We start from the raw sequence: 24242 nt of genomic DNA on the forward strand, positions 1-24242 counted from the left end.
TCTTTGATAATGATCAACAAGAACCAAATAATAGACTGTGTATGATAGAACATGATCTGAACGAGAGTTTGGCGAAATTTTTTCTCCGTTTGAAAGTCTTTGCGGCCGCTTCTTTAGTACATCAAATTCTGCACAGAAATTAGTCATCTTCGATTTAAAAATCTAGTCAGTTGCCGTGCTTCATTTCTGACTGTATCACTATTAGGCATAAGAGTAATACGAATATAAACATGACACGATACGTATATTCTTCCGCGTTTGCTGTTGTCTCACTCTAGTTTCGTAGTTTGTTGGGCAGACAGGATTTAAATGAGATAGAAACAAACACGAAAGAATACATGGCAAAATGTTTATATTCGTATTATTCTTTTGGTGAAGAGAATACTGCATGTGATTCACATTTCATCAGGTTCCTATTAGCAACCATCTCTTCTCACAGGTAGGAAAAAATTCAGAACGTAGAGTTGGCCATATTGCCAAACATCCCGAATTGTCTTGCCAGTCGGATTTTCGTAGTAAATTGAAATGCTGCTACATTCGAAGATGAACAATACGGAATTTGTATTTACTTTGTTGGATAATGTACGAAAATGCAGTGGTCGAAACTCGGGCGGAGAAAAAAAGCTCGTCTTCCAATTTTTTATTTGAGAAAAAAAGCTCGTCTTCCAATTTTTTATTTAATTTTATTTACTGACGCAGAGGTTTTGGCGCCAGTATTTATCTTTGTGCCTACAAAGGATGCCATTGTAGCGCTACATATATATGCGATGGCAGAAGTTAATTGAGGCGGCACCTACCAACATTTTTCAGAACTTCCGCTTGCTTTGCACTCGATTCTAAGCCGCAGGCGGTTTTTTGGATTACAAAAACCGGAAAAAAAGTGCGGCTTAGATTCGAGTAAATACGGTAACCATGACAAAACTCTTCCATCTGGTGAGCAAGATGTATGAGACAGGTGAAATACCCTCAGACTTAGACGAATATAATAATTGCAATCTCAAAGAAAGAAGGTGTCAACAGGTGTGAAAATTACCAGACTACAAGTTTAACAAGTCATGCTTACAGAACACTAACATGAATGGAAAAACTGGTAGAAGCAGACCTCTGGGAAGATCAGTTGGGATTCTGTAGAAATATTGGAACATGTGAGGCGATACTGACCCTACGACTTATCTTAGAAGCTAGATTAAGGAAAGGCAAACCTATGTTTCTAGAATTTGTAGACTTAGAGAAAGCTTTTGACAATGTTGACTGGAATACTCTCTTTCAAATTCTGAAGGTGGCAAATACAAAATGCAGGGAGTTAAAGGCTATTCACAATCTGTACAGAAACCAGATGGCAGTTATGAGGAAAGGGGCATCAAAGGGAAACGGTGGTTAAGAAAGGGGTGAGACAGGGTTGTAGCCTACCTCCGATGTTATTCAATCTGTATATTGAGCAAGCAGTGAAGGAAACAATAGAAAAATTTTGGAGTAGGAATTAAAAACCATAGAGAATAAATAAAAAGTATGAGGTTTGCCGATGACATTGTAATTCTCTCTGAGACGGGAAAGGGCCTGGAGAGAACGGAATGGGCAGTATCTTGGAAGGAGGATATAAGATGAATATCTAAAAAACGCAAAATGAGGATAATGACATGAGGTTGAATTAAATCAGGTGATGCTACACTTAAAGTAGTAAATGAGTTTTGTTATCTGGGGAGCAAAATAACTGATGATGGTTGAAGTGGAGAGGATATAAATTGTAGACTCGCAATGTCAAGGAAAGTGTTTGTGAAGAATAGAAGTTTAACATGGAGTATAGAGTTAAGTGTCGGGAAGTCTTTTCTGAAGGTATTTGTGTGAAGTGAAGTGTAGCCACGTATGGATGTGAAACATAGACAATAAATAGTTCAGACAAGAAGAGAATAGAAGCTTCCGAAATGTGGTGCTACAGAAGTATGCTGATGATTAGATAGGTAGTTCACGTAACTAATGAGAAGGTGCTGATTAGAATTGGGGAGAAGAGGAATTTGTGGCACAACCTGACTGAAAGAAGGGATCCGTTGGTAGGACACGTTCTGAGGCATCAAGGGATCACCAATTTAGTACTGGAGGGCAGTGTGGAGGATAAAAATCATAGAGGGAGACAAAGAGATGAATACACTAAACAGATTTTGAAGTGTAACAATTCTATAAACTCGGACATCACTCCTGGAATGAATACATACTTTCTTTTTGTTACTGATTTTTTTAATGTAAAGTACATAGTAAATCACCAGTAATTAAAAGGCCATTTCCAAATTATTATTACTATTCAGGCAGCAGTTTGTTTTGCTGATTCCTGTCTTACATTTAATTGTGCTGAAGAAATTTTATTTTACAGGAAAACATAATGTTAAGTGTCATTGTGCGGTGTACTAAAAGTCTTTACCTCCACCAATAAGCCTTTGCGGGAACATTGACTTAAATTAAATAAAGTACTAAGTTTCCGGATTGAAGAAATCGTTGGTTGTATCTGATACTTTGGAAGTAATTTTCATGCAAAGATTTCACTGTTTAAATTTTTTATATAAAAGGAGTGCTTTTTAAATTTCACTCCAAAAATAACATCTGAGTAATATGTAAGAGGCGTGTTACCTACTTAAAGGTACAGGGATGTGTGTTAATCATTGTGTGCTCCTAATTTCCATTAAATTTTCATTAACTGTATGAAACAAGTCTATCTGAATGATTAGTGGTGTAGTACTATAAGTACGCTCCAAATTTGGTTATACTTAGTTCATCATCAGAATAAACCTGATGTGAACAAATATAAATGCAATGTCTGGCCAGCAGTTGTAGCTAAAGTACATTGTTGTTGGTACAACCTTGAAAGTAAATCCTACTTATGTATTAGATACCTTATTATTATGTACTGTCAATGAAAATCAAAAATATTCTAAAACAGTAATCCACAGTTTTCTTAATGATACTTTAGCTATGTAGTTTTTATTTTAAAATATTGTGTAGTCTCACGGACTCTGTAATTGTATGTAGTGTCCTGATTGTTGTTGTTGTGTTAATACATACTGTGAAAATGGCTGATGTTGCTTCCTGCTCTGTAGTGAAACACAAGCATGGAAAAACATTAAAAAGTGGTGAGAGCAGATTTATTCTTAATGTTTTTCAAAAATTTGCGCAGGAATCTCCATTGGTAATGAGACAGCAGATTGCAGAAATAACTTCGTAGTTTACTGGTATTTGTGCATCGAGGGTATTGAGCCTTCAGAAATAAAAACAGCATACTGAAAAAATTTCTGCTTTAGAAGATGCAAAAAGTTGCATAATAAGGCAACTACAGTAAATAAGGTATTTAAAATGGGAAATGACTATCAGGACTTCCCCACTGCTGAGAGGACAACATTATACAAACTACTAAGAGACATTAGTTTCCAGTTCAAAAATAGGGAATGAAATAGTTTGACAGACAGATGATATTTCTTTGTGAAGAATGCATTATCATGGTCAGATTTGTAAATTTAGACCCGAGGAACATAAATTTTATTATTCCGATGAGACTTGGATTAATGCAGAACACACAAAGTATGGACTGATAAAACTGTTACCGATAAGAGGCAAACTTTCGTAGCAGGTCTATCACAGGGAATAAAAAAGCCCTATGGAAAAAGGAAAAAGTTTAATGATTGTACATATAGGTAACAACTGAGGTTTTGTGGGAGGTGGTGATTTAGGGTTTGAATCGAAGAAAACTGGACGTAATCGTGAAGAAATGGATGGTGAAGTTTTTAAATGGTCAAGAGAGATTCATCCAGTTTGGAGCCTTCCACATTATTGTAATGGACAATGCGTCTTATCATGGTATCACAAAAGTTGAGTGTAGGCTGCAAAAAAATCTTGAAAAAAAGCAAGAGTTTATCCTCTGATGTCATGCAAGATATTAACTTTGACTAGATACCTCATATCCATAAGATCTGACGATGCTGTTAAAGTGTAACACATGGTAAGCAGTATAATAGAGAGTTCAGCAGCTGAGACGAAAGTATATTATTGAGTCAAACATGGTCATAGATCCAGTGAATTAGCTATTTTCCAAGGTAACATCGTAAATTTGGCTGGTAGAATAGGAAGCCAGTGTAGATTGTAATGCATTTAAGGTCTCATTGATGCAGTGAGATGAACTTTACATTTATAGACCAGTAAATTGTATTGGGGAAGCTGTTTAGGCTGCAGGTCACATTGTTAGGTTACCCCTGTAATTTTAACACAGTAGGAACTGATCTGGAACTGAGTTATGAGATTTGTCATGGAAAAATAACATTTAAGCTGTCAGACAACTGAAACTAGTGCTGAAGCTTTGTCACGTCACTGTGGAATGCAGGAAGGTTGCAGAATAGTAGGTCATAAGAGGAGAAAATATGCTGCTTGAATGTCTTCATGGATTGTGTTCTGATTTTTCTCGTTCTCATTGTAGCTGATAACAGGTCCAGTGCTTCAAATGCAGTCATTGGATTCGGATTTGGGGGATTTCAAAGAGTACCAGATGACTGGCTGTAAGTAATAACTTCAGTGGCTTAAGCATTTAACTCTGTGGTAAAAGCCCTGCAATATGCTTTCATGTCACACAGCTCAATACGGGTTGTATGTCTCTGCCCTGCTACCCCCTGGAGTTCACTTTCGTCGCCTCCTTCAACACCTTAATTTTTCACTCCCTGCAACCTTTAGAGTGGGCGAGAGCCACACGCCACCTTGGCTCCAGGCTCAGGTCCGCGTTCACCTTGACCTCAGCTCACTCCCAAAAGAGGTTACCCCCGGTTCGGTCTACCACTCCCGTTTTTTGGAACTTCGTTCGAAGTTCATCAACATGACTTTCATTTATACAGATGGCTCTAAGACCAATGACGGGGTCGGGTGTTCCTTTATTGTCGGGGCACGAAGTTTCAAATACCGGCTCCATGGCCATTGTTCGGTCTTCACAGCTGAGCTCTTTGCCCTCTACCAGGCTGTTCTTTACATCTGCCGCCACCGACATTCTGCTTATGTCATCTGCTCCGACTCCCTGAGCGCCATCCAGAGCCTCAGTGATCCGTACCCGGTTCACCCTTTCGTACACCGGATCCAACGCTCTCTTCAGCAGCTGGTGGACGTCGGTTCTCCGGTTAGCTTTATGTGGGTTCCTGGCCATGTCGGTATCCCTGGGAACGAAGCTGCAGATGCCGCGGCCAAGGCTGCGGTCCTCCAGCCTCGGACAGCTTCTTGTTGTGTCCCTTCGTCCGATTTTAGCAGGGTCATTTGTCGGCGCATTGTGTCGCTGTGGCATGCCGATTGGGCTGCACTTACAGACAACAAGCTTCGGGCCTTAAAACCTCTTCCCGTGGCTTGGACGTCCTCCTCACGCCCTTCTCGGCGGGAGGAGGTAGTTTTGGCCCGGTTAAGAATTGGACACTGCCGGTTCAGCCATCGCCATCTGCTGACGGCTGCTCCAGCGCCGTTCTGCCCATGTGGGCACTTGCTGACGGTTCGACACATTTTAATGTCTTGTCCATATTTTAACACACTGCGTCTACATCTTAACCTGCCAAGTACTTTCGATGCCATTTTAGCGGATGACCCACGAGCAGTTGCTCGTGTTCTTCGTTTTATCAATTTGACAAACCTCTCTCAGGACATTTGATGATGCTGTTTTTTAATTCTATGCCTGTCAGTCTGTCTTTTATCGTGTTTTCCCTTTTAGTTGTTGTTGTCCACTTGTGCCTCGCGGTGCATTCTTAGAGTAGTCAGGGCGCTAATGACCATTGAAGTTGTGCGCCCTAAAACCACAAAAAAAAAAGAAAAGAAAAAAAGTCACACAGATCAAGCAGATAAATTACCCTGTGTTAGGAATTTTCATCTCTCCTTTTTTTATTTGCAGTATAAGATGATGAAAGTCACTGAACTCTCATTGGTGACTTCCAAATTGACAATGTAGCAATCTATTATTCAAACCACAGAGAAATTACGAACATTGAAGTCAGAAAGGGTACAAATGCAGGCTCATACCATTACCTGGTGAGAATAAAACTGCTTAAAACCTCAGTGGTTAATAACACAAACACACTCAAATTTGATACCAGCAGGATCCAACCGTATTTCACAGAAGAATTGTAGAAAAAGCAGTCAAGCAGTTGGCAGTGGCTCAAAAGGAAGTTGATAGAAATAACACTCACACTAATTCCTCTGCAGAAAAGGAAAAAGCATCCTTGGTGGAATGAGGAATGTGAATATAAGTCGGTCTAAATGGATGCATACAACAATTGGAAAAGGGTAAGACAGAAGACAACAACCAAACAGTCCTGAAAGTGGGGAAAGAGACAATCAGATTGATCAGAAAGACAAAGAGGAAATAAGAAAAGGTATCAACTGCTTGTAATCGAGAAATACGTTGAAAGTAGCAGCACAGGAAATTTATGTAAGAACTTCAAAACTAAGCTTGCAGGATATCAACCGTAGTCTCCTTCAAGAAAGAAATGGACAATTGTGCCTCTAACAATCAAGAAAACAGTGAGAAACTTTGGAGATGTTTCAAAGAACTGCTTAACTGCCCATAACGAAATAAAGATTCCCACCACAAGTACCTGAAGACACTAATCCAAATTCATTTCAGCAGATGAAAATAAAACAGCCAGACAGATCAAAAGACTCCAAAACAATAAAGCGCTGGGGGAAGAAGGAACTGTAGCAGAAACTTTCAAATCGGCAAGCTCAAATGCCATAAAAGAAATCACAAAAATCACACAAGACATTTGACAAACAACAAATTCCAGATGACTGGAAAAATGTGGTAATTCATCAGTTACACAAGAAGACTGACAGAACAGATGTAAATAACTAAAAGGGAATCTCGCTAGTATCAGTTGTATCAAAATTCTATCTCTTCTCGATAGAGCACATAAGCAGCTTCAACAAAAAATTGGTGAATATCAGATGGGATTCAGACCAAACTTTTATTGTCAAGAGCAAATCTTGAACCTAAGGCTAATAAGAAAATTTGTGGCAAAAATGTTGTGTGCACTTTCTTTTCTTCCAGAAAAGTGTATCACTCAGTTGATTGCATCTTTAAAATATTATTTCGTCAGAACAGATCAAAAGCATTCATCTCTGTTATCGTGATTTTTAACCAAGATATCCTCAGAAATGAAATGGTTGCCATCATGCATTAAGTATTTCCCTACTTGCTCCATCATTGGCAGTTATTCTTAAAATATAAACTGTGTTTGCAGTAGAAAGAACAAATGTATAAAGTAGTGCTTCCCCTGATCTCATTACTCAGAAGGAAGCAGTTGTAAAGACTTGCAGATGCTCATTGAGACAGTGTACTTAAACATTGATGAAGTCTATTAATTGTGATAGATTGAGTAAATGCACAGTGAGTGATGTGCTCCAGACTTATTTTACAATTGTTCTTAGAGAACAGTATGGCATCAGTAGTTGGCTAGCTGTGTGTGGAATGTGGAGTAGTGTGTAAGGCAGAATGAAACGGCCAGTCACCAATATATGAAGGCTACACTTCGTTCTTATTTGTTCTTATTTATCTTTTTTAAACGTCTGGAAATTGTTCTTGTAATTTTGGGAACAGTAGTGCATGAAATTAATCAGAAAACAAAATTTTATGTTTCTTCAGCAGTGTGAGAAAATTAACTGTGTTTCATGAAAGTTTATATGGACTTACTTGTTCAGAAATTTAATTATTTTTTTTAATAATTATTGCAGTGAGACTGTCCGCAAATGGAAAGAACGAGGAGTCCGTGTTATTCCATGGACTGTCAACCATCCACTGGAGAAGCAATTTTTCTCTAGAATACTGAAGGTTACATATATGACAGATACACTTGATGGCGAACCAAACAGACTGACCAGTTAATATTTCTATTCAGATTTTTGTGCATTGGTTTTCATGGTAGTAGTTAAACATGTAGTGAGAGAATTTCACATTTTTTGTTTTATTTATAATTATACACATGTATTACTTTATGAAGCCATATAACTGTGGTTCAATGAAATGTAAGTTTATTTCTTATAGAAATTGAAAAAAAAAAGATTTTTTGTGAAAAAAGAAAAGACCCTATAAATAGGGATGGAGAAGGCTAATCAGTCTGATGCATGATTCTTTGGTGGACCAGTTTTTTTTTGTTAAAAATTGCACTCTTAAAATGTTCATTTTGAATGTTTAGTTGCTTAAAAAGCATTTTTGTAGGCTGCAAATGATGCATTTGAGACGTGCCTTGAATTCTGCATGTGAGTAGCTATTCTTGAGTGAGGTGTCTTTCTCTTTATATGGCAGCTCAGATCTTTTATAAGTATGGTGTTAATGTAGCATAATAAACAGTGTGGCTTTTTAAGGAGGAAAAATTCATTTGTCACAAATGGCAAGAATGGAATTGTATTTAATTTTAATACTTAATTTAAAATTTACAGCTGAGCTTAGTATCATATGTCTTCAAAGCAAAAGACTGCTTTTCTCATTTTATGTGATGAATGATATTGTTTAAAATAAGTACAAATTACTATAGTCCTGGCTTTGGAGCTGTATAAGATTATTTTTCTACATAAACTCTTCAGCAAATTGAGGGAGAATTATGGAACAAAAACTGTGCTTAGAAGCACAGATAACCATGTACAAAAGACTGCCATTAGTTACCTATGGAAAAAGAATTTAAGTATTTATTATATATTTGCATTAGTCATAATAAAAAGCAGAACAACTTGTACTTACCAAGCAGCAGCAGCAGCAGCACCAATAACAAAAACAGTGTAGTCATATATGCAAAGAAGGGCTGGTTAAGTTCTCTGCTGCTTACTGAGTGGAAGTTTCTTCCTTTCTTTGTTCTAATTTCATTGTGAAGAGTGATTTCGTGCAAAGCTAAAATTAGGATTGTAGTTCCAGCAGATCAAAGCAGTTATGGCGACATTATCCACTCACTTGAAGCCAATAAAGTTACCATTATAATTAAGAATATATGTTTGGCAATATTACATGCATTTAATCTTATTTACTTTTAAGTAATGAACATTACTTCATTATTTACTTTAAAACAATTTAAATAGCATATAAAAAGCATCAAAAGTGCAATTTCGTCAATCGTCGCATTTGTGAGGAAAAGCACATCAATATGTGCATTCAACCTGTCATTATTATTATTATTATTGCAAACAAATAAATTTTTGGAGCAGCTTTAACCATTATTAATTATTATTGACCTATGACACGTACTTCTTCCAAAATTTTTAATTGAAAATGATGTAAAGAAGAAATGTTGAAGCTGTTAACTTATTCTAGTCTGACATCTGTGGCTGATAACATAGGTGTAAATCAATCAGTTTCATCTACTGTGTATAAGAGTTCAGGGAAGTTTCGTTGTTTGTCAGGCACAGAACTATTGCAGTGACAGTTTTTTTAGTTTCATTTTTCTAGTGGTGGTATTATTCAACTTAGGATAAAGTTGGCTCATTAATCACTGATTGTAATGTGCCATTTTTTTTATAAAATTTCATTTCCCTGTATTCATGGAAATGCCTCTGAAATGATGAAACAGTCATACAAAGAAATATGCATGATGCAGTTACAGTACCCAAATTAAGGAGCATAATCCCGGAGAGTTTCTTTATACTGGGCACAGCTGCTTTGGTATGTCAGCAACATGATTCTGTAAACGTCTCGTAGAACACCTCTTTAAATAGCTCTATATACGGGTATAGTTTTTACCTGTTGCCATATGCTCTTAGTAGTTCAAAGCTGTCAAGTGTTGCAATGTGTCAGGGATTTCTGTAAGTTGACTCTCCTCTTGGCGTATCTTAGTAGTAAAGAACAAATATATTAAAACTTCATGCACGATGTGGCATTTTTCACATATCCTCAGTCTTTGACGTCATACCTGTTGAACAGTGTTAGGTGGATAGTTCTTATCCCACGGCAATTGTTGCCTGTTCTGTGTAGAAAGTTCGATTGAAATCAGTTCAGGAGGTGGTATGGCTGACGCGCGCGCACACACACACACATTTTTATAATGTATGTGGATTGTATCGGAAGACATCTGTGACTGACAGGCACAAAATGCAGTTAACCAAAAAGAACCAGGTTAGTCAAACAATAATAAAGAACAATTTGCAACATAGTTTTCTTAATGTTACTTAACTTTTGTTGACAAAGGGGTTTGTTTGATTTAACAGGTACTGCATAGTAGTGCCCAATGTTACTTACAGAACTGCAGTCTCTCATGTGTCTAAAAAGCTTACACAAAAGAAAGGTCATGTACCCCACTTTCACGTGACATGTACCCCGCAAGTTCAGTAGTGCAATATTTCGGGAAATTGCAAACTTTTGGGAATCAAGTGACACTGCTCACTGCTGCTTCATTTCACAGTCCCAGCTCCCTTGCTGCTGCAGCAAGTAGTTTTTCTAAACATACTGCTCACATATGTTTCTACCTTTGTCAAAAAAGCAAAAAAAGTAAAAAAAAATTGATGATATTAAGAAGCAGAAAATGAAATTCTCCCTCCCTCCCCATACGTACCATTTCTGGGTCAGTGGACTACTGACTGCTTCTCATTTGGAAAGCAACTGTTGCGAGTCTTGTTGTTACTAATCAGTTTTAACCACTGCTGTATCAAAAATGCAAGCTTCATTCTGGGGCATAACTGATGGCGTCAGTGGGGGAAATCGGGATCCACATATTTCATGGCACTCCTATGGGATAGACTGTTGCATTGTAATGAACTTGGCAATCACCTCGTTTCAAAAAGCACTTAGCATCCAGCCCACATCCGTCTATCGATTATTCATATGAATTTGAAACGCATCCCTGTTGAATAACAGGTAAGAAAGACTTCGTATTATCTTCTCGGTGTATCCAAGAAAATGAAATTTTGTCAGAAAATATTTTCCCAAAACGAAACACTGGTAAGGACCAGTTGTACAGTCCCTGGCTAGCAGCCGCTAAAGTTCTATTCTGGGAGTAGCGCGGAAAACGCTTTGTTCGAACACGTAATAACGCCTAACCGGAGAATAAACGCGGGATAACTAAAACGGTGATTGTGGTAGGGTTAGTCAAGTTAACCGGAGAATACGTTTTAACCCTGGCAGGAATAGTTACAGAATTAGTGATGACAATATTGTTTGTTAGAATGAGGAAGGAGAAGAAATGGGGACATCACACAAATTATGGAAGAATGACAGTTCCAAATTTACATAAAAATTTCGTACTCCTACTTTTCGATGTCGTGCTTCAGAAGCTAGACTGTGTGAATGAAATGTGAAACTATTTCCTAACATTAAACTTTTTGCATGTGGTAGGCCTAATAGGCATTTGATATTGGTACTTCGTGATTATGTCGTGTTACAAAAATAACCATTTGTGCCAAAACAGTGTTGTTTATTCTGTGTGTGTTACAATTGCTGCAATATTAGGCAGACCTTTTTCGTGTTATGGAGCAGACAGTGACAAAATACTTGTAATCAGATCAAGAAACCACACCAGTTTTGGGTACTATTCATATTAATAGCTTTTCAGTATTAGACAATGACATTTGGTTTTTTCATGTAGCAAAACGTTTGATGAACTTTGATGAGCTAATAGATTCTTTCCCAAAAAGGGAAGCATGCTATGTAAAGCTGTAATAAGGGTAGTGAAAAAAGCAATGCAAGGACTTAAGGATTGAAAAAATGTGTGCTGTCTTGCTCGTTTATTGCTCTCATGTTGAATGAAAACAAAACTGATTTCTGTTGAATGAATTACGTAATTACGGATGGCTAAAATATGTTGTTAGTTTCAGATTTTATTTTATTCCCCTTTCTGACAGTCAAGCATTAATTGCATTGCAGAACAATGAAGTTATTTTTATCGATTTGCTAAAGAAATTTAGCATTTATTAATCTTTTCCGCTGAACCAGCCAATTTATTTGAAATGGTGTATTTAATTTGCTAGTTTCAACTGTTCGCTGCATTTCAAGTGCATGTAAAACGTATGGTATTATGCCATAATAAAGAACCAAACTTGAAGTAATACAGTACTGGCGTTCCAAGAAAATTTGCATCCGAATGTGGACATACGAATGTGCACTTTAAGCCGAATTAAGCATTTTAGTATGGTTCACGAAATTCCCATGCTCTTGGAGTATCCTCTAATGTCTTGTTTCTTTTATGACACTATGTAAGACTCTTGTTATCTGTCGCTCTCTGGGAACTGCTGAAACGAACCTATTTCTAACAGGTCGCGGGAAAATATTGCGAATGGTGGTTTGAAAAGCGTTACTTTAAAAGTAAATTTCCTTCCACGCAAGATGATCTACGTGCGAGAATGTACGATGAATTTCTTAAATCACAGAGCTTTTGACTCGCGTTTAAAAATCAACTCTTTGAGCCCAGAAGATCTGACATGTATGTCGTTCATAAACATTTTACTGGCACATTTGTGTGATGTGTCTTAAAGTGTAACACCCGCAAAAAGGGGCAACATTATATGTGAAAGCTTTTCTTTACTTGTAGCAACACTGCGTATATTAATTAAACCATTAACTTTTCCTATTTGTGTGTTTGCTGTACTTAACAGTGATGTTGCTATGGGCTGACTACATCGCGTGTCCTATGTTCTAAATATCCGTTATGATCGGCTGGCGAGATCACTTGACTTGAGCGGTGCCTGGCTTACAAAAGCACCTCACAATCACGATTTCAATGCTTCAGAAAGTAACACGCGGTGTTCGGTGGAATTCGAATTTATACTTTCGTAATACGAAAATATGCTGTGTAAAAGTTGCTGCACGTCAGACATCTTCCCAAAACATGTTTTGTTCCCAGAGTTTCGTTTTCTGAAGTGCCAGGAAATTCTACGCCGGTGTATAAAACCATAACCATTCAAAGACTGATAAGTTTTACAGTTCCTAGGAAAAGTATACTCTCACCTAACACGGAAAAAGTGTATTTTCACACGGGAGGATCTGTATTTTTAACCGGGAATTCTGGGAAAAAACGGGAAATTTTTTCCTCGTTCATGTATACACCCTGAAAATGTTTTCCAATACAGGGAGTACCCAGATGCATAAATTAACCCTTGAGTGGGCGAGCTTGTGTATAAAGTGCGCCAACCACAAATAAAATTATTTTGCTCTGTTACATTGTTTTCCAACTGTTGAGTCCATACCTAATCCTTCATTATTGCTTCAGCTAACATAGTGATACATTTTGTTGTCATTATGTCCAAGTGAGCAGCAGTAATAGAAAATAAACAGCGAGGTTGGTGAGAAAAAAATTAACGATCTGTGCAAGGAAATGACACAGATTACGAGCTAGCAGCACAATCCTACAATGAGGCAGATAATTTGCAATCAAATAAGCGCTTGGCTGGAGCCTGATGCAACAGCGCTATTTAATGCTTTGAATGGGTCATTACTGTGGGGTAACACCTGCCTTGGCTATGGAGTGGGACAGAGAAAGTTATTTCATTATTGTTCAATTAGACACTCCTTTAAATCATATTAAGTAAGTTTATTTTCTTGGTTTTTTTTAATTAAACTGTGATTTTTGGTCAAATGTGTTTACCTCGGTAGCACAGCTACACGTGTACAAAATCCACTGCATGCCTGCTTAAGGATTAAGAGGAAAGAAATCATAAATCAGCTATAATAAGAAGCTACAATATATTAAGGGACAATGACACTATTGGTGAGATGAGATGGTTAATGTTGGAATGGCCATCTTTGCTAGTAACTCAACTTCTGTTTCCATCACTACAAGCTTTTGCTGCTGTAATATCCTCCCATACATAAGCTGATATTCAATTTATTTACCACTTCATGAAGCACCTGACAGAGGCACTTACACAATCGAATCCATTACTCCTCATGCACATTTTTTATTGCATGAAGTGGTCTGGGGCGGCTTTTATTCCTGCCCCCTTCTAATGTTTTTTGGACGACAAGAGACAGTGTGGTACTGGGTTGCAAGGCACACACGTCTCTCAATTCAGTTAACTTGCACGTTGTGTGCAGCCGATCTTCTTCTAAGGGTAATCAGCTCCGTCGATCTCCCAAAAGCTTCTTCTCCACAGACTATAGCTGGTTAAAGGAATTTATTAAAATACTTCTCTATCTTTGAAATAATTTTGGTACCCACAAAATACTTTTCAGTTCAATCGCCATACATTTTCAACTTTCACAGACAATAACTTCTGCAAGCTAACTTGTTCACTAAACATTAGACTCCTTTATACATATTCAAATAGCATACATGTGTCTTGCTTCATTCATAGCCAAGGCTTGAAGTAATTCAAAAGTATCTAGTCTCAGATGAGTCCAATGCATGAATAAACATGGAAATGTATATTCAATTGTTCATTAGTCTTTTTACAATCAAGAGACCCTAAAGAGCACAGAATACTACGTAAAGTTTCCTTGTTCTTCTCGACCTGTACACGGAGACTCTGTGGACCATACAGCAGGTACTTGACAGCTGCTTGGTCCATATTTTTCTCGTAACTGTTTTTTTTTTTTACCTGCACTTAAAAATAGGCGATGTGCAGTTGGGCGTATGCATTCTCCCACTCACCTCTAAAATATCGGGTGTTCGAAACGTTGGAAGGCTGAGTGGTTCTATAATTTACTCTGAAATTCTCGAAGCACTACATATTTCCCTCCCTTAAATCGAACACGCAATATTTGATACAATAATTATGTTAATTTTTATCGCATACAATTCTAGTAATACACACTCCAACATAGATCTTTGTACTCATTTAGAATAAACTGTATCTAATATTTCATATATTCTACTCTCACTCTATTTTGACATCAACTCCAAATATTCCATTGTGATCTTGTAAGTTTTTCTAATATGTAGGATTTGTTAGGACTCTGTCACAATTTCCAATCGCAAACTCCAGGTGTTCTTGACGCTTGCGTACTTTATTCTAATTCTTTATACTGTTTCTTTATTATGCAATGGTCTTTTTAGTTATAGACCTTTTGTAGTCTGGAGGAACTCTGGGCAAAATAAAAGTGTCAGATTAAAACTGTGTGCCCGACCGAGACTCGAACTCGGGACCTTTGCCTTTCGCGGGCAAGTGCTCTACCATCTGAGCTACCGAAGCACGACTCACGCCCGGTACTCACAGCTTTACTTCTGCCAGTATCTCGTCTCCTACCTTCCATACTTTACAGAAGCTCTCCTGCGAAACTTTCAGAACTAGCACTCCTGAAAGGAAGGATACTGCGGAGACATGGCTTAGCCACAGCCTGGGGGATGTTTCCAGAATGTGGCTAAGCCATGTCTCCGCAGTATCCTTTCTTTCAGGAGTGCTAGTTCTGCAAGTTTCGCAGGAGAGCTTCTGTAAAGTATGGAAGGTAGGAGACGAGATACTGGCAGAAGTAAAGCTGTGAGTACGGGACGTGAGTCGTGTTTCGGTAGCTCAGATGGTAGAGCACTTGCCCGCGAAAGGCAAAGGTCCTGAGTTCGAGTCTCGGTCGGGCACACAGTTTTAATCTGCCAGGAAGTTTCATATCAGCGCACACTCCGCTGCAGAGTGAAAATCTCATTCTGGCATTATAATGCTAGTGAAGTATAGAATTCAAACTTGGAAGAATAATTTCTACAAAATTTTGTGACTTTTGTCCTGATGCTGTACTTTCCCATCTAGAAACAGTACCTATACCTCACCTATGGGTTGAGCCTGTGAGTACCCTTTCTCCTTCCGTTTTGGTAGGTATGCCCCATTTTTAATTCCTGTTTTCCTATGGTACAGGTCAATCCCCTTCTTCGTGCCCCTGTCTGCACAGTATAGGTCAGCCTTTCTTAGGTCTGCCTATCTGTCCTCTTCATCCAATACATGCTGGATGTGCCCCCTTATCTTTTAGTAGGCCTCATAGTTCATTTCCCTATTATACATCTTGATGAACACTATAATTAAATGTTTTCTAGTGAAGTTACAAATCTATTTTACACCTTAACTCCACTTCTTGATACTTCATTTTGTCCCCAGAGTCCTCCCCTACTTTTCAACTTATACATACTTGGTATATACTATGTTTCTATATACCATTCGATATATAATATGTTTACTTAGGTTATTAGAGTCCCACTATCCTACAAATCATCGGAATATTTGTTAGACTGACATTCTGTAGTAATTATCATCACAATTACTTCCTCCCTGACTTATTCAAGTACCTAGTTGATGCAGAACAGTCACAATGAACAACCATAAGTGCATGTATCTCTCTGTGCACATTCTTTCCTCCTACAACACTTGACGGTTCTCACGCCCTTTTAATCTGTATTTTCATTGTTTGCGTCTTCATGTTATGGTGTGTGTATGTGGAAGTGTGTTTGTGTAGCCTGATTCTTCAGCTTACGTATGTGAAATAAGTTGAAGGTTATTGGAAACCACAGAAAATAAGGAGGACTTCAGTGATAGAAGTATATGCATGTGGAAAGAGGGAAAGATAGACTGGTACTCAGATGAGAAGAAAGGAATAGTAGAAATGGTAGCTAAGATCAAAGAAGAGAAAGAAGATAGCCCCAAATACAGGAACCCCCCCCCCCCCCATTCCCCAGGGTCCCTACTTCGTCGGTACTTGAGTGAGAAGCCGGAGAAGGTCTGATGTTAAATGTTATCTAAATAACAAAGATTCTCACCTTTACATTTGAAGTCCTCAAAGAAAAATCTTAGCAACCCCTATGGAACGGCAAATGGTGAAGAATCAGTCACACTAGTCTGCGAGTGTCGTTTGAAAGGTGTGGTGTGTGTTCTGTGTTAGCCATGTTTGTACTTACACTACCCACCCCTTCCAGAACTAATACAAACCCTCCCCTACACATCGCATCTCATAAAGGTAAAATTATGTATCATGTTATCACAATTGTGTAATAATTCATATAAAATTCCATTTTCTATTAATCTAATATTCTTTGCAGTTTATTAATCTGCACTCAGGTTTACATAGATCAACTAGATATGAGAATACTTTCAAAGAATAGTTTAGGCAAAAATAAGACCTAATTATACGGTGATGTCGGGATTCGAGACCACCACTGACTAGAACGGAGCATGAAGGCGACTTAAATACTTATCGGACACTAACAACCGTGCACTGAGAACACAGACTGTTCTGGATGTAATTGCAGATATATCAAATCGGAATCCAACTGCTCTTAAGGAGCGTATTATGAAAACAGTAATAGGTGCTTCAGTCCTGACTCGATGTAACAACAAAATTTATGGAGTTGATGACATAGCGTGGAACAAAAACCTACGTAACGCATTTGTGATACAATCACTTATTGCTATTACTACAAGAAGCAGTATGGTCATGATATCAATGACTTGCAGTAGCCATTGCTTGCCAGCCAAGGATGCAGGAGCAAGAGAAAACTGATCAACTTATGTCTCTCTGTAAGTGAATAATAGGATAGTATAAGAAGTCAAGACTAGATTGCAGAATAGTTTAAGATTTGAAGGGCATTCGGTGCAGGAAAAATTGTTCAGAAGAAACTGAAGACAACTTGAGATCCGACAGCCATCACTCTGCCCATTAATACAGAATGTTAACATCCCTGGGGGATATACAACTTTGTCTTTTACACTGTATTTTCCTTTTTCTGATCCTGTTAGAGGGTCTTCTAAAACTAAGGCTTTGGGATGAACCACCGTTTGCACTCGGTAAGATCCCTCATACATTGAAAAAATTGTGTGTTTCTTCAGGGCAGAGCTCTGAAGATGCTGTTTCACTTGAACTAGGTCATTAACGTTATACTTAGGTTCGACAGCCTTCTCGTTATATTTACTCCCACGTTGTTGTCCTCTTTCAACCAAGTTATATTGTTTGATTAAGTTGGTAACGATCCGGCCAAGTAAAACATTTAATAAGAGGTTCTCCTACAAAAGGTTTACCTATTACTTCCAGCTGATAAATGTGGTAATTCATTTATAATAAGCTCAAAGTCCTTTCGTTGCCCATGACGTATGTTTTTCATGACAATATGTACGGCATAATTTCCCAATTTCTTTCATAACCCTTTCACACGGGTTAGAAGACGGATTATAGTTGGAGATTAATACCTGACGAGTATCTTCCCACGCTAAGAATTCTTTAAAGTCGTTACTAACAAATTGTGGTCCATTATCAGAGATGAATCGTTTTGGTTTGCCCTCCTCGAAAAAGTATTGTTGCAGACAGTGTATTACTGGTGGTGTGTTTGCTTTCTTAATTGGATACAGCTTACCATACTTAGTCCAACACTCTTATGAGGACAAACATGTACGATACTCCTCCCTTGCCTTTCGGAGTTGGTCCGAAGAAATCCGCTGCTGTAAGATCGTGTAATGCCTTAGGAATGATTGGATACATTTTGGATCTAATATGAGTGTTACTCTCTTTTACTTTCTGACAGGTTTCACGAGTTCTAATTAAAGATGTTACCTTATGTCCCAACTTTTTAAAATAATAGAACTTGTTCATGTGGGCTATACACGTTTTTATTCCAAAGTGTCCATACCCTGTATGCACATACCACACAATTTCGTCCCCTATCAACTTCGGGATGCATAAACGTCACAGTCGAGATGTTATACTGTCTCTCCAAAATAAATTTTGCCCTATAATTGTCCATTTTTCTGCTTGATTAGGAGTTACAGATTTTGTATTACAAATCGCATATATTTCTGTAAAGTCGGTTATTGTTTGAGCCATTTCTTGTACCCTGTTGTGCGGATATTCTATTGTCATAAAATTAATCACAAAAATTACGCCGGGTCCTTCTGAACGTTTTAAGTTTTCATATCTACAGGTAATCTAGACTATGCGTCAGGTACAATATTTTCAGAACCTTTTACATATTGTATTTTAATGTCATATTCCTGTAGGAACAACATCCACTGCATTAATCTACTGTGTAATAAATGATTAGTCATTAAAAAAAGATAGAGCTTGATGATCCGTATATACATGGATCTCTGACCCCTATACTAACGTTTGGAATTTTTGGATACTCCATACCACTGCTAATAATTCTTTCTCTGTGGCTGTATAGTTTAATTCATGTTTGTTAAGACTTCGGCTACCAAAAGCTATAGATCGGTGATTTGTACTTTCCAGACCCCACTCCCCTTGGAAAAGTAATGCTGCTATACCATAGTCGGATGCATCTGTTGAAATTTTAAATGCCTAACCCATAACAGGATGGTATAGTATAGGTGATTCTACCAGCGCTTTTTTCACATTTTCAAACGCATCATTGGTCTCTTGGTCCCAACTCCTCGATATTCCCTTCCATAATAAACACAGAAGTCTTGGGTCGTTCAGTTCTTGACTCCATATATGTTTGTTGTTGTTTTCAGTCCTGAGACTGGTTTGATGCAGCTCTCCATGCTACTCTATCTTGTGCAAGCTTCTTCATCTCCCAGCACCTACTGCAACCTACATCCTTCTGAATCTGCTTAGTGTATTCATCTCTTGGTCTCCCCCTACGATTTTTACCCTCCACGCTGCCCTCCAATACTAAATTGGTGATTCCTTGATGCCTCAGAACATGTCCTACCAAACGATCCCTTCTTCTGGTCAAGTTGTGCCACAAACTCCTCTTCTCCCCAATCCTATTCAATACCTCCTCATTAGTTATGTGATCTACCCATCTAATCTTCAGCATTCTTCTGTAGCACCACATTTCGAAAGCTTCTATTCTCTTCTTGTCCAAACTATTTATCGTCAATGTTTCACTTCCATACATGGCTACACTCCATACAAATACTTTCAGAAATGACTTCCTGACACTTAAATCTATACTCGATGTTAACAAATTTCTCTTCTTCAGAAACGCTTTCCTTGCCATTGCCAGTCTACATTTTATATCCTCTCTACTTCGACCATCATCAGTTATTTTGCTCCCCAAATAGCAAAACTCCTTTACTACTTTAAGTGTCTCATTTCCTAATCTAATACCCTCAACATCACCCGACTTAATTCGACTACATTCCATTATCCTCGTTTTGCTTTTGTTGATTTTCATCTTATATCCTCCCTTCAAGACACCATCCATTCCGTTCAACTGCTCTTCCACGTCCTTTGCTGTCTCTGACAGAATTACAATGTCATCGGCGAGCTTCAAAGTTTTTATTTCTTCTCCATGGATTTTAATACCTACTCCGAATTTTTCTTTTGTTTGCTTTACTGCTTGCTCAATGTACAGATTGAATAACATCGGGGAGAGGCTACAACCCTGTCTTACTCCCTTCCCAACCACTGCTTCCCTTTCACGTCCCTCGACTCTTATAACTGCCATCTGGTTTCTGTACAAATTGTAAATAGCCTTTCGCTCCCTGTATTTTACTCCTGCCACCTTTAGAATTTGAAAAAGCTTTCTCTAAGTCTACAAATGCTAGAAACGTAGGTTTGCCTTTCCTTAAGCTTTCTTCTAAGATAAGTCGTAAGGTCAGTATTGCCTCACGTGTTCCAGTGTTTCTACGGAATCCAAACTGATCTTCCCCGAGGTCGGCTTCTACTCGTTTTTCCATTCGTCTGTATAGAATTCGTGTTAGTATTTTGCAGCTGTGGCTTATTAAACTGATTGTTTGGTAATTCTCACATCTGTCAACACCTGCTTTCTATGGGATTGGAATTATTATATTCTTCTTGAAGTCTGAGGGTATTTCGCCTGTTTCATACATCTTGCTCACCAGATAGTAGAGTTTTGTCAGGACTGGCTCTCCCAAGGCCGTCAGTAGTTCCAATGGAATGTTGTCTACTCCAGGGGCCTTGTTTCGACTCAGGTCTTTCAGTGCTCTGTCAAACTCTTCACGCAGTATCGTATCTCCCATTTCATCTTCATCTACATCCTCTTCCATTTCCATAATATTGTCCTCAAGTACATCGCCCTTGTATAGACCCTCTATATACTCCTTCCACCTTTCTGCTTTCTCTTCTTTGCTTAGAACTGGGTTTCCATCTGAGCTCTTGATGTTCCTACAAGTGGTTCTCTTATCTCCAAAGGTCTCTTTAATTTTCCTGTAGGCAGTATCTATCTTACCCCTAGTGAGATAAGCCTCTACATCCTTACATTTGTCCTCTAGCCATCCCTGCTTAGCCATTTTGCACTTCCTGTCGATCTCATTTTTGAGACGTTTTGTATTCCTTTTTGCCTGCTTCATTTACTGAATTTTTTATATTTTCTCCTTTCATCAATTAAATTCAATATTTCTTCTGTTACCCAAGGATTTCTACTAGCCCTCGTCTTTTTACCTACTTGATCCTCTGCTGCCTTCACTACTTCATCCCTCAAAGCTACCCATTCTTCTTCTACTGTATTTCTTTCCCCCATTCCTGTCAATTGTTCCCTTATGCTCTCCCTGAAACTCTGTACAACCTCTGGTTCTTTCAGTTTATCCAGGTCCCATCTCCTTAAATTCCCACCTTTTTGCAGTTTCTTCAGTTTTAATCTACAGGTCATAACCAATAGATTGTGGTCAGAGTCCACATCTGCCCCTGGAAATGTCTTACAATTTAAAACCTGGTTCCTAAATCTCTGTCTTACCATTATATAATCTATCTGATACCTTTTAGTATCTCCAGGGTTCTTCCATGTATACAACCTTCTATCATGATTCTTAAACCAAGTGTTGCTATGATTAAGTTGTGCTCTGTGCAAAATTCTACCAGGCGGCTTCCTCTTTCATTTCTTAGCCCCAATCCATATTCACCTACTACGTTTCCTTCTCTCCCTTTTCCTACACTCGAATTCCAGTCACCCATGACTATCAAATTTTCGTCTCCCTTCACTATCTGAATAATTTCTTTTATTTCATCATACATTTCTTCCATTTCTTCGTCATCTGCAGAGCTAGTTGGCATATAAACTTGTACTACTGTAGTAGGTGTGGGCTTCGTATCTATCTTTGCCACAATAATGCGTTCACTATGCTGTTTGTAGTAGCTTACCCGCGTTCCTATTTTCCTATTCATTATTAAACCTACTCCTGCATTACCCCTATTTGACTTTGTGTTTATAACCCTGTAGTCACCTGACCAGAAGTCTTGTTCCTCCTGCCACCGAACTTCACTAATTCCCACTATATCTAACTTTAACCTATCCATTTCCCTTTTCAAATTTTCTAACCTACCTGCCCGATTAAGGGATCTGACATTCCACGCTCCGATCCGTAGAATGCCAGTTTTCTTTCTCCTGATAACGACATCCTCTTGAGTAGTCCCCGCCCGGAGATCCGAATGGGGGACTATTTTAGCTCCGGAATATTTTACCCAAGAGGACGCCATCATCATTTAATCATACAGTAAAGCTGCATGCCCTCGGGAAAAATTACGGCCGTAGTTTTCCCTTGCTTTCAGCCGTTCGCAGTACCAGCACAGCAAGGCCGTTTTGCTTATCGTTACAAGGCCAGATCAGTCAATCATCCAGACTGTTGCCCTTGCAACTACTAAAAAGGCTGCTGCCCCTCTTCAGGAACCACACGTTTGTCTGGCCTCTCAACAGATACCCCTCAGTTGTGGTTGTACCTACGGTATCGCTGAGGCACGCAAGCCTCCCCACCAACGGCAAGGTCCAGGGTTCATGGAGGGGGGGGACTCCGTACATATCGTCTATAATATCCGGCCATTCCAATCAATCCTTTCAATTGCCTTATGTTTCTAGGGGGTGGAGACTCCTTAATGGTCTCTATACGTTCCGGATTGGGTTTAATTCCCTGCACTCCTACAAGATGCCTTAAAAACTTAAGCTCTTGCCTCGCAAAATGCGATTTAGATAATTTTACTGTAATACGCTTTTCTTTAAATTTTTTCAGGGTTTTCCTTAAGGTTATACAATGTTCTTCCTATGTAGCAGAGATTATAAGGATATCATTCACATATATTATTAAATCCTTTAACAATTCCCTTCATAATGCCTCGTCCAGCGTGCTATAAACATGGAACCGAGATATTTAGTCCAAACGGTAACACATTAAAATGATATGATTTCCCATAAGATAGAAACGCTGTACACTTCTTTGAATCAGGATGTAACCGATTTTGCCAATGCCCAGCAGTCAGGTCCATCGTACGAAAATACTGTGCTTTCTCAAATTTGGACAGTAATTCATCGATGTTAATTGGTCTGTCTCGTTCCGCCTCTATATGCTTATTCAAAGTGCGAGCGTCCAGCATTAACGGCACACCTCCTGTAGCCTTTTTTACCACTACTAAAGGGTTATTCATAACACTCGTACCACGTTCTGTTATTTTGTTGTCGATCATCTTATCAGTTTCTTCCTTAACGGCCTCTTTTAGACCTACCAGTATTGGGTATGGCTTACAGAAAAATGGAATACTATCTTTGATTTTACATTTACATGTATAATCAGTAATACTACCGGGACGATCTGAAAATACTACTTCATATTCCATTAGAATCTTATATAAATCTAGTTTTTGTTCACTGGTTAATAATGGCGATTCATTTACTTTGCCCTGTATGTCCACTCGAGGTGACGAGTAACTTACCTTTTCAGTCTCTGGCGACAACAGTACTGTCGCTGTTAATCGTAGACATTGATTCTACTAAAATAAAGAAGATTCTCCTCAAAGTTCAATAAGACGTTAAATTCTGATAGCCAATCTAGGCCAAACAACACATCTCTATTAATATTTTCTACTACTAACAGTGTCTGACGTCTGACGAAACGAGACATTCCCAACGATGCAGTTCACCTGGGTCTCGTGTGTCACAACTTTACTTTTGGTTCCAGTAATACCTACTATGTACACTCCTGTTACCGGTAATAGCGGCAAGTTATGTTTAGTTCGTAATGTATTGAAGAAACCATACGCTTCCAACTATAATTGGTTGTGGATTAACTGTAATTAAGCTAGGTTCTTCTAGTAAAACCATTCTTTGGTCGGTATTTTATACGTAAAGCTGATATATTTATTATAAGCAAGGCCTCCTAATGTATTTCTACGCCCTGGATCCAGATCGTAATTACCGGCTGGTTACCAGATCGGGATATTACATTACCAGTTTGTACTCTATTGCTACTAGGTACATATTCCTGCTACGTTACTGGCCTATATTCGAAGGTGAATGTTTTGATAACTTTCGTTACCACTATTCCGACTACGCTGGTGTACTCTAGCTAGATTAGCCTCATATCTCTTAAAATTACTATTACTACCACTACTACTACTACTACTACTGTTACTTCTTCGGTAATTCTGACTTTCACTTTGATGTACGTTCTCATTACGG

At 38.4% G+C, this 24242-nt stretch overlaps 1 protein-coding gene across 1 annotated transcript in view; it reads left to right on the forward strand.

Moving 5' to 3' along the window:
- LOC126175578 (glycerophosphodiester phosphodiesterase 1) overlaps positions 1-8357 on the forward strand; it is a 30119-nt gene extending 21762 nt beyond the window's left edge. Inside the window, exon 6 of the mRNA XM_049922437.1 lies at positions 7729-8357. Coding sequence (XP_049778394.1) covers positions 7729-7879 — 151 coding nt within the window. The 3' untranslated portion in view covers positions 7880-8357. The remainder of the gene's footprint in view (positions 1-7728) is intronic.
- The last annotated feature ends 15885 nt before the right edge of the window (positions 8358-24242 follow it).

This window comes from Schistocerca cancellata, chromosome 3 (genome assembly GCF_023864275.1).
Source record: "Schistocerca cancellata isolate TAMUIC-IGC-003103 chromosome 3, iqSchCanc2.1, whole genome shotgun sequence".
NCBI lineage: Eukaryota > Metazoa > Arthropoda > Insecta > Orthoptera > Acrididae > Schistocerca > Schistocerca cancellata.